At 39.2% G+C, this 11,826-nt stretch overlaps 2 protein-coding genes and 1 pseudogene across 2 annotated transcripts; 2 read left to right on the forward strand and 1 right to left on the reverse strand.

The window, feature by feature from the left end:
- Positions 1–5,137: 5,137 nt before the first annotated feature.
- LOC146448408 (uncharacterized) lies at positions 5,138–6,585 on the forward strand. Its single transcript, XM_085102599.1, has 3 exons — positions 5,138–5,327; positions 5,500–5,798; positions 6,484–6,585. The coding sequence occupies exons 1-3, from the start codon at positions 5,138–5,140 to the stop codon at positions 6,583–6,585; spliced, it is 591 nt and encodes a 196-aa protein (XP_084958725.1).
- A 3,351-nt stretch (positions 6,586–9,936) lies between these two features.
- On the reverse strand, positions 9,937–11,811 carry LOC146448409 (uncharacterized; annotated as a pseudogene).
- On the forward strand, positions 11,200–11,800 carry LOC146448410 (uncharacterized; the record flags this gene model as incomplete). Its single annotated transcript, XM_085102601.1, has 1 exon — positions 11,200–11,800. A coding segment is annotated over exon 1 (601 nt), but the record flags the coding sequence as incomplete, so codon positions are not given.
- Positions 11,812–11,826: the final 15 nt, after the last annotated feature.

Here is an 11,826-nt window from a genome sequence, read left to right on the forward strand (position 1 = left end):
TCCAATAAACATTTGCATTAAAAAAATATCCTTGCCACTGTAACTGACTGTCAGATCTTTTATAGACCACGGAAATGTGCCAGGATATGCCACGCTTTCTGAATCAGTCAGAATGCGATTCTCGGTACCTCTACGGTAGAAACTTTGTTGCCCAGTCGTTGACAATGGGTACTGTCTCATTGTCAAGAAGGTCAAGACTATTCAGTCATGCGTTTCGTTTAGCGCTTCTCCTGGTAGACTGGATCGCTAGCATCGCTCAATGAAAACGCTACACAATGATCTGGCACGGTAGTTTTGTTCTCCAACTGCATCTGCAAAGAAGTCGATTATTGTATAAGCAATAAGCCTCGTTTAATCAATAATCGGCGATCGACTACACACAACGAAAGTCACTGAAGTAAAATTTCACATCCCAGTCCATATTTTTTCGCCTCTGTGTGCTTGCTACCCAAGTTATACGTCTTTCACACAATTGTTTTCGCACATGGAATGAAGATATAGCGATACTTACGCTTACATCGCCTATTCATATTAATGTGCCGTCAAGAAGTGCGTTACCCTGGGTACCAGAGGGTTTTTTTTCGCGTGCAGTGGCTCGGGGAATCTTCTGTGTCGGCCGAATGCCGAGGCCGCGAGAAAAACGCAGCTCACTATAAAAACTTGACAAAAATCGAAAACCGGGAAATAAAAGTCTCTGGAACCCAGGATAGAAGCGCATTGGTTCTTGTAACAAAAGATTATTTTGTGTCAAATGCTGCAAATTTGAGTTAAAACAAGAGCCATACATGGCCCTTGATTACAAAAACAAACGTGGTAAACAGTGATGTCTAGTATCCTATAGCATACTAACGATGAGGCAGGAACTGAGGAGAAATGTACCCATATTTATTAATACAGTCGAAGCTCTCCTTGCGACCACTCTCGTAAGCGACCAGCTCTAGTTAAGACCACCTTTGTGAAACACCGTTTGAACTATGACTTAAAGTTTGTAATGAAAAGCTCTAGTAAGCGACCGCGACCACTTTTGGAATTACCCAACTGGACTTTTCTTTTGTTTTAAAGCTCTCGTAAGCGACCACTCAGAGTCTTGTTCATATAAATCAACACCCGATAAAACAGAAACAGTGAGTTTATTTTCATTGGTTTTGAATATTGGAAATTGGTGACGTCACGTGAAAACCAAGAATTTGTTAATACCAGAGCCATTCTATCGATCTCTCATGAGAACTTGTAAAAATTACAAGACATTACGTAAAAATCACGTAGCGCTCCAACAGCAATTAGCTGGCCTGTTTCCCTCAAAATTAGTGAAGATGGTAGACTGTTGACTCTGCGTGTTCCTTTCACTTTTGCTGACTTATGTGCGATCATTTTGCTTGGAACCGAACACATACTTTTCCCTGTTCTCCATCTTATACCATATTCCGCCCGATGACGGGGACATATAATTATGAGTTCATGAGATACATCCTGCGAAAAAATACCTGGTTAAAAAAAACCCTTTGTTAAAGTACTCTCACACAACAAGATTAAAAACAAAGTAAAAATTAAACCAAATGTCGTTTACCTGCACGAGCTAGTAGCAGTCTCATTTCACATTCCAACGATGGATCTTGACTAAAGCCATACATTTCCAGATGTCTCTTGATGTCTCGTTCACATTATTGTTCACAGTATTGACCAGGATATTCCTGGCTAACCGGCTGCATTTAAAATTTCCATCAGCAAGAGTCGAAAAACTGCACAACTTTTTTTCTTACCACACAGAGCATTATAAGCGCTGTAGATTATACAATAATAATAATAATAATAACAATAATAATAATAATAATAATAATAATGATGATGATGATGATGATGATGATGATGATGATGATGATAATAATAATAATAATAATAATAATAATAATAATAATAAATAAATTTTTAAGTAGGAAGCGCCCGTCACGTAACAACGTGGTTTTCATGGAGGTCCTCCATTAAAGCAAAAATATTAAAATCTAGAAAAAAAAAAACACGCACTAGCCTAAAAACTATTTACAAATGATTATCTATAAACAATAAGACGTTTATCTAGAAATATTTATCCATAAAAAGCCTTGTAATGTTTTTCTTAGAAGTTGTACATCAGGGGCACCCAACATATCGTTTCGGTAAATTATCTGTTCGGAAGGCCCTTCATCCCGTACAATTTTCTGAAGGGAATTTTCACCTCGAACTTTCGTGACATGGGAAATTTAGGACCTGGTGTTTTCAGATTGATTAGAATGTCGTTTTGGGTGCCGAAAAAAGGTCAGCTAAGATTTTCGGAAAGGAAATAAGACCTAAGGTTTTCGGGAAATGGACAAACATGCCCTAGTAATTTCGAAAAGACTCAGGTTGCCCTAGAATGACCGAACAGATAAAAATATTATAGCGCGGCATAAAATGAACCTACAGAGCTTTAGAGGCGCTCCAGATAGCTTCAAGTAGCGTTTCAAAGGATCTGAGAAAATTTCGAAATACTGTACAGAATTAGGTGATTAAGTGTACACGGGGAATGTTCCGTGAGGGTAATTTATTCAAATTACTATACATGTAACTTGACACCAAATTAAAGACCAACATTTGGCGCCTTTGAACGGACATATGTTACAATTTCAGTTACTTGCTACTTTTTAAGTCATTCTATTCAGGTAAGCTACAGAACCTTACATCACGAGAAAGATGATGAACATTTGCTAAGACTGTGACTGAATGGAGGGTATAAGTTTCTTAAAATCCTGGACCAACATCAGAAGCCAATTCTTTCGTGAGAGTCACTCAGAGCTTGGAGAAGATAAACGTCTGTAGAAGACCCTGCCTGGAAGGTGTGTTCATCATTGTTGTAACTGTTTGCTTTGATATACTTGCATCTGGATGTTTTTTGGGTTTGAGCACAAACAATATTAGTACGGTCCGTTTTCTTTGTGGTCTTGTTAGCCACTGTCATTCCATTTTGTCGAGAGGTCATCTATAATAATTTTGACTTTTATTTCATAGTTCATTTTCATCAAAGTAAATTTATTATCTGGCATAGTTTGTCGATGGGGTGTTAAAGTTGAAACGATTAATAGACCGAACGCCTGTTACTTCAGAACCGGGAATTCACCCGACCACATTTCGTGACCATCGCAGTTTTTGTTTTTTCCTTTAATATTCAGTATTACTTTGTTTTAGGATTTTTCCTCGTTCTGGATTATTCGACGAACAATTTCGCTTTATTAGCTCCCCAGGTAGCAATACTTGATTAGATAACAGAATTTTCGTCAATTCTTTGCGTTTTGATGGGCTAGTCATAACTTCCGCCTGATTTTCAACTCAATTTCCATGTGTTTTCTTTTGTTTACATTCCATTTCTGGTCGCGCCCGGTGACTTGGGGGGCTCAAGTTAAAAATTTTTACTCGCAAACTTTTTAACTTGCAGAGCTAAAACTTCTGGTGTAATTAATAAAATATCAGTTCTTTCGTTGAGTATAGTATGTTTTTTTTTTTTAATTCCTGACATCCCAGGATCGACTTTTGACGCTGAAGTTGGGCGTTATTTTGGCTGCCAAAACCACACACAATCAGGGTGCACACAATAAAGGCCACAAACAATTTTACAATAGTTATTTTGCAAGACCTTAAGGCCTTGGATGTCTTCTAAATACATTACCAATATCAATTCAAAAGGAGCTTTTGCGCGCCCATTTCACCCATTTCCTGAATAAAAAACGTATTTTTAGCAAATTTTCGATATACTGGCTCGAACTACCGTTTTCATTAAAGCCTGCATTCCTTTCTTGTTTCAACAATTACATGAATATGTTTTTTTCTTGAGAAAAATTCGACCTTTCTTCCCGACAGCTGTAATTTTGTACCCCTCAGAAAAAAATTTCATCCGAAAAGCTCGCTACTGGTTCAGTGCGTTAGGTCTCAATATTAACTTTAAAGAGAAAATGTAAAATAAGGAGAAAGTAGGCAAAACAAAATAATATTTGAATGTTTTACTTCCATTCTCAGCCGTGCCACACCTGATTTTAAAGACTTCCTTTTAATAAAGGGAGCCAAAAAAAATAATAACACATATCACGGGCAATCTTAAATTTTCATATTACTTCTATTTCATGAAAGTTTAAGAAAATATTTCATAAAAATTCGTTTTTTCCGCATTTCAGCCCAAAAATTTATGTTTTGCTAATGCTACACCAGTTGCACCTTTTTACTTAGAATGGCTGTAAAACGGTTCTTTCGCCTACTATTTTTAATAATAGAACCTGTAATTAATTATTGATACAGCTCTAAAAACGGTTCTTCCGCCTACTCTTATTCAAATAGGTCATGACGACGTCTATCAGAAGAAGTCCCACAGCTTTTAAGAAAGCTTGAAGACAATAACGAGCTTGCAATATTGTTTGTTTCGAGGGTATCGTCTATTTCAAAACTCTATATTTTTTTGCTATTAATGCGAGTTTTTAATTTAAATTGACTTTTCAGAAACATCTCAGCACTCTCAAAACACTTTCCGGCAAAGTTGAAATACTGACACAGTTTCATTTGCTTTTTTCAGTAATGATCGAAGCAAATTAAAAACCAAAAATTGTCAAACGCCGTAGGAAGGTTGAAAAGAACTGGGACTTACGTAACGTTTGTTTGATCAAGGTTTATAGCGATTTTGCGATTCTCCAACCCTTGTACATATTTGAAATACAAGTTTCTTTATCACAAAGGAATTTCTCAATAATAGTTTCGAATGGTAAAAATACAACACGTCTCGTTTTCCCATAAGTTCAGCGCGCTTATCTGTCATTTTATAATTTACTAACATTTCGTGTTTTACAAACAGTGCTTAAAGAAAATTAAGCCCCTTGTTCGGTTTCGGAGTTGCATGCACTGTTTTGATAATGTGAACACGTGACACTGGGAGTACATTGGCCGATAGTCTACACTGCATTTCTCAAGCTTCTAGATACTGTATGAAACTATATTCATTTTCTTTACCATTTCGATGTTTGCTAAAGCAATACGTAAAACGTATCATTTGGGGCGTCTAAAGACGCACATATGCCGGCTTCAAATTAATTATACCTAATTAACCAATTGAATTGAATTCAGTTTTGACATCAACAAACCTAACATGACATTTTATATATTACCACACTCGGCAGGTGCTTTCAAACATCTAAACGATGTTTGTGAAGGAACTGAAATACAGCTCATAGCTTGGAAACTGAAACAGAAGATGAAGAAAGTTTCAGTACTTCGGAAAACGTTTATTTTTGCAGTGGCAGTCGTCTCCTCATATTCAGTTGCTCATGCTACCAAAGGTAAAGGTTTTTTCTACTTTTTATTCTTACCCCTTTTTCTGTAGCCTTTGACAACTTGTGTATTCCAATAAAACGGATGATTTTTGCACTTTTAATGGTTTTGTTTTTCGTACTAGTTTTTCGCCAACTTTTTTTATTTCTAAACTGAAACACTCATATTCGTTTATTTTAGAGATTGTAGCTAACAAAGGGATTAGCCGCGGAGGCCCAAGCCGTCCTATAGGTTATGCCAAATTTAAGGCGCACAAATTCTCCTACCTGAACATAACAATTCTTGGTGAAAGTCTCGTTGAGCGGGGTTCTGTCTGCGCTCTGGCCTGTTTGGAAACCGCACCGTGCTTCTCTTTTAACTTGGCTGCCTTCCCTGATATCAACACCGGAAAACTTTGGTGTGAGCTGCTGCCATCGGACAAGTACAACAACTCGGATAAGTTCGTGGACAGTAATTACTCTCATCATTTCAGTATCGCGGTAAGTTAATTTTCTAATTCAGTATGATAACGGTTATGTTATTAACTGTAAATTTTTTTAACAAGAGAACCATTTTTGTTCTTGTCTTAAATCTAGCTAAAAGAAGACTGCAGGACAATTTTTTTTTAAAGTTTTTCACGTATTTTATCCTCAGCTGTAATGCGGATGAATTTTTCTTACCACTCTGTAAAATTTCTTTAGCGGGTAATCAAATTCTCTAAAGTGTTAGGTCACCGTTATATCCTAAAAATTATTGGCAAAATTCTTTTCGTACAGTCCAGTTTAAGTGTGATGTTTTGTGTGAATTTCAAAACTAAAGGAATATACCTTCCAATGAGTATAACAAGCGAGCGAGATTCTTTTAAGGAGACAACGTTTGCACATTGTAAAATAGCAGCAATAGCTGTTGTCTCCTTCTGCCGGTCTCGAAAGACAAACGATTGGGGTTATTTCTTGAACTCGTTGGCAACGTCGAACTGTCGCGTATAAGTCCGTTGCATGGACAAAAAGCTGGCCATCTGAAGACTCCTTTGAAATCGAATAGATGGCTGACATACAACACGAGAAAACAAGAACGAGTCGCCTAAGATGAAACCTACAAAGTTGCACATGAATGCTATTCGTATTAGGAGTCTTACACAATAAGATAAATACATTTTGTAAGCACAATGCAACTTTCCATTAGAGCCAGCTGCGTCTTCACTGTTTGCGAGAAGAAAGTGGCGAGGCGAAAACGTTGCGAACGGGCACCAGAAAAGACAAAACTGCTTATCACAAACAGAAGTAGAAGAGAATTCCATCGTTTTATTTTCTCCAACCAGAAATTATCGTCCTTTTTTTTTTCCTACCAAGAATTACATCTCCAACCGTGAATTGCTCCAATTAAACATGAAAACCAGCAGGAGTGGCGTTTTAAAGGGGCGCTGTCACCTGTTTTTATTGTTACTTTGAATAGCGAAAAAGAAATAAAACAATGATATTTGTATCGATGGGGACATAAAAATAATTTTTTTGCAAGTTCCTATTACGAATTTTAAAGAAATTGATTCTAGTTTGTTCTTCCCCGGAGAAAAAAAATTCATATTTTCCTCCCTCTGCTCTAAGAGCGATTTCACGCTAAAGAAGGGGTTCTTTGTCAAATATTTGAGCTGTTTTGGCAAACATACAAAAATATCTTCGTGACAATGCCCCTTTAATGTAAAATTTACAGCAGCTAAAAATAATTTAAGCAACTGATGGCACCGCCTCGACTTACGTCAACACAAGCAAACAATGTAGATTCGAACCGAAGAGCGGACAAGCAGTAAACGGACCAAGATCCCAAACCATATGAACACAACACAAAAGACGAATGTTATTCGAACAGTCTTCGATGTTCAGGTTGAAACTAGCCGCTTCGCCCTTTCCCGAGCAATACGTCGTTTTCTTTCAGCCCACACTTAAGTCACGCCTGTACAAAGAAAGAAGTCGATTGATGAAGCTAAGCATTTTGGCGTTCTTCAGTTTGACGGTTTTTCGACAAGTACGGTTTATAATGAACTCAGGAAACAAGGGACGGCTTCGAATGGGAGGAATTAAGGAGCCTGAAAAGGATATATCACTTTCCCGTACCCTCGTCTGAGCACGGCAACGAGACCAATCGCGAATCAGGAACAGGTCAGAACCAAAGAATGTGTCTGCAGTCCGTTAACAGGGAAAAGTCGGAGATAAATCCAATTATTAAAAACCGGATCGTTCTGTAATGCAATTCGAACGATTTGATTGGCTTAGCGGCCATGGTATATGAGCCATTATACCATGCCTAAAAAATAGAGACCATTAAATTGCCTTCTAATTGTTCTTGCAAAGCGAAATCAGCAAATTAAATCTAGCAATGTTTCTTGATCAGTGTTTTTAATGAAACAATTATTCCACTCGCGCTTGTTGGATAAGAGATGATTATAGCCAACCGAACTTGGCTATCTATCATCTCATATCCAACGCGCGCTCGTGGAATAATTGTTAATTATACAATGAACTGTGTAAAGCTCGCGTTTTGATTGGTCTAGAGGAGTGTGTGATTAGAGTATAGACGCACGATTGACGTCATCGAGTGGTGTGACCGGCGCACGTGATCAGAGTCTAGAGTCAAGCCAGAGCGACTGGTCAACAAAGTTTTGCAAACTGTTTCTGCGAGTCAGAGCGGACAAACACAGGCAAATTTTCTCAGGAAAGGAAAACTGTTCAATAAAAAATTGGACAAAGACCGTTGAGAGTGACCTCAGCCAGGATAGGAAAGCTAGAACTTTGTTGTGACGTGAAAAGTAAGCAAATATTTGTCGAAATATGTCGCCGATAGAAATCCGGTAATGGCGAGTAATCGATTACAGATCGCAGTGAAGCGACTTACATGCTGTAATATTTTGAGGGCAGGATTTCCTTCTGGAATAAAGGTTAGTTTCGAAAATATTGTTAGTGAAATTCTTTCGGATTATACTCTAATTTAGAAGATCACAATTGCATGTGTGTAGTAGTCCAAAACTGCGTTTGCTGGAAAGTTTTTTACTCAGCTCAGGCAACGCGATGCTCGCTCACGAAATGTGTTGAAATGTCTTGGTTATTGTATAAAACAAATAGATTCCATTTTGCCGTGGGTCTGTACTCTGATAACGCACAGAGGACGTCAAAACGTGGTGAGAACATCAGTCACGCTACTCGCCTGCGGCTCGTAGCGTACTTCTTTGTTCTCACCACGTTTTGACGTCATCTGTGCGTTATCAGAGTACAGACACACGGCAAAATGGAATCTATTTGTTAAATATACAGTTAAGCGTCCACGAGGAATAGATTTGATGACAACTATCTGCTCGTCCAAATCTGGGCTGAAGTCTGTAAAGGCCATAACGCCCAATTCCTTCGAGGCCTTTAACTGGCCATGATCATGGTCATGAAAAAACGTTCACGACACGGAAAATCAAGAAATAAAGCAGCCGGACAAAGTCTCCAGTCCTCGCGTCCCTTTTTTGCACCACAAATAAGCATAGAGTGTGGACCACGTGAGAAGGTCATGGCGTTGAAAACTACTCCTTCATTATGATGACCTTTCGAAAGAAGCAGACCAATTCTTTGCTGAAACAAGTACTAGCAACGCGAAGAGCGAAGATTGAAAAGGTGATGCCGGCAATAAGCTTCGCGACGTAAAATGGCTCCAAGTTGAGAGAAATCGCGTGAGAAAAAAGGTCATGACAATGCGTACGGTGAAAGAAATTCGGAGCCATGTTTCCTAGTACAAGTTCTGTGCACTAAACGATGGCAATGAAGGCGCAATGTCACCTCTGTGCTTCAATTTTCTTAGCGAATTGCATATCGTCGATTGCCTGATCGTCAGGGAAAAGACTTGCAATCCCAAGAGCGTATATTGCACGTAAACCCATTGGAATAAACTTAAAAATGACATGCCTGCTGCTACTGAACAACATACCCGAGGGACCTTGGGAGAATATTGTATCTGATCTGTTTTACTATAAAAGATATCCGTGTCACCACTGTTTGCAGAACATAGGACTTTTGGAGGATTCCTTTTTCTATGTTACAACATCGATAGTGGCGAAAAAGTAACTGAGAGAGACGATAACATCTAACTAGTATTTACAAAAAGTATATATGAAGAGGAAGTCTCATTTACAGGGACATCCGAAGGCTTAACGCACTCGGCGCGCATAACTATTCGCTATTAGCTGGCCATTCATACAACACGTGCTCGTGTTCGCATTTATACGAAACATCGGCTCCCAGTCATGATCGTTTACTAAATGTTCAAAGGAGTCGCCCGTTAGAAGCCTAAATACTGTATTTTTCTTATCTTCAAAGCTAGTAGCAATGAAGTAACTGATTAGTACTATTATTATTATTATTATTATTATTATTATTATTATTATTATTATTGTTATTATTATTATTATTATTATCATCATCATTATTATTATTATTATTATTATTATTATTATTATTATTATCATTGAAACAAGAAATATTAGTGATAGGAACCGACGTTTCGGTGCATCTTGCGCCATTATCAAGGTTACATAATTAATGATAAAAAAGCGGTTTGTAAAAAGGCTAAGTTGAAGCGAATTTGCATAACATAGTGGCAAGCTAATTACTTAAACACTTTAGCACGAAGAGAATCGGACTGCACATTCAATGTTGGTTTAAGCTCTTGAATATACATCATTTCATTAACAAGGCAGTTAAATTTGTTCATGCATTTCTTGATTACATTGAAGCGTGCTAAGAAACTGTTCGGAACAGCAGTGTTATGTTCTTTGTAGTAATGCTTGCAGATTGATGACGCCTTTTGACGGTGTCCCTCAACGCGCGTGTGAAGGTGGCCCTTTGTATACCCAACATAACCTGCATCACACAGGTCACACTTGAATAAATAAACAACACATTGCTGGGTTACAATGTTGGGCTTGGGCTCACGCAGGCTTAGATCTTGATTAAGCTTACGGCTAGTAAACACGGGTTGAATGGTCTTTCCCACCTTGCTGCTAAGATCTCTAAGTTGCCGTTTGACAGACACTGCAGCATCCTGATCTTTATAGGGGATAGCTATCCGGATGACGTCATCGGTATGCTGTTCAGACTGGTCCGCTGCGACTCTCGAGGTGATAAACTTGTTGATGACAGAATCAATAAGGTGATTCGGATACCTCAGCTTTCGGAAAGCTCCTCTCAAGCGTTCACACTCCTATGAGAAATGTGTCCAAGATGATGATAGCCGGTGCGCGCGATCAAGCATGGTGACGAGCAAACCCTGTTTGTAGCGGCTGTCCACATGGCTATGATAGTGCAGGAGAAGACCTGTGTTTGTCGGCTTAACGTAAACCTTTGTTTCAACACATGGTGCGCGATTTAGAAGCTGTAAGCCAAGGAAAGGGAGCATCCCATTTTCCTCTACCTCTATAGTGAAACTTACGGCGCTGTGGGCGTGATTCAAGGTATCCAGAAATGCTGTGGCTGTCGCCAGATCTGGCATCTTGACCAGAGTGTCATCCACGTAGCGGCGGTAAAAATCTGGGAGTTTTCCTTGACTTTTCAGGGCCCCTTACAATAGAGCACATGAATACATTAGCCAAAAGGGGTCCAAGGGAAGACCCCATGGCTACTCCATCGGTCTGTTCGTAAAGGGCCCCATCGAACTGAAACAGCTGCCCCTTTGTAGCAACAAATAGCAACATGTAGCAGATCGAAGTGTAGTAGCAGCCAGGCTGCTACTACATTTCGATAAGTGGCTCTCAACTACATTGAACGGAAAGGCCCGCGTCCCCCTAAGGCACTCTTAGTAGCCATCGAAGAGCTAAAGAGGCGCGATGACATCGTGATAACCAAACCAGACAAAGGGTCAGGTGTAGTTGTGATGGATAAGCATGAATACCTGCGTTTGTTATCGGATGCCTCTGTCAATGACACAAGCAAATTCTGTGCCGTCCCCATAGAGAGACCAAAAAGTAAAGGAAGACCACCCAAGTATTATCATCCCCTCTTAGAGAAAGAAAAACTGGTAGAGTCAACAGTGCGCAGAATTTTACCATCGGCGATTGCTGACTCCGTACGACCTACTGGATCAAGATTGGCTCATTTGTACGGGCTGCCCAAGACCCACAAGAAGAAATTAGCAATGCGTCCTATATTATCTGCTACGGGCACCTACAACTATGCCCTTGCTAAATGGCTTGATGCTAAGCTTAAGCCTCTGTCTGTAAACGAAAATACCATTACTGATATCTTTGCCTTTACAAATGAAATTTGTGGAGTTAAGATAAACCCGGGAGAAATCTTGGTCTCTTATGACGTCTCATCGCTCATCACAAATGTACCCCTGGACGAAACAATTGACATCCTGGCACACAAAGCTTTCGAGAACAACTGGTTCAATGACACCTATGGCCTAAACTTGACCAGAACTGATCTTATTGATCTTCTACATGTTGCTACAAAGGGGCAGCTGTTTCAGTTCGGTGGGGCCCTTTACGAACAGACCGAT

This window comes from Pavona decussata, unplaced genomic scaffold, assembly GCF_977016875.1.
Source record: "Pavona decussata unplaced genomic scaffold, jaPavDecu1.1 SCAFFOLD_936, whole genome shotgun sequence".
Classification (NCBI taxonomy): Eukaryota; Metazoa; Cnidaria; class Anthozoa; order Scleractinia; family Agariciidae; genus Pavona; species Pavona decussata.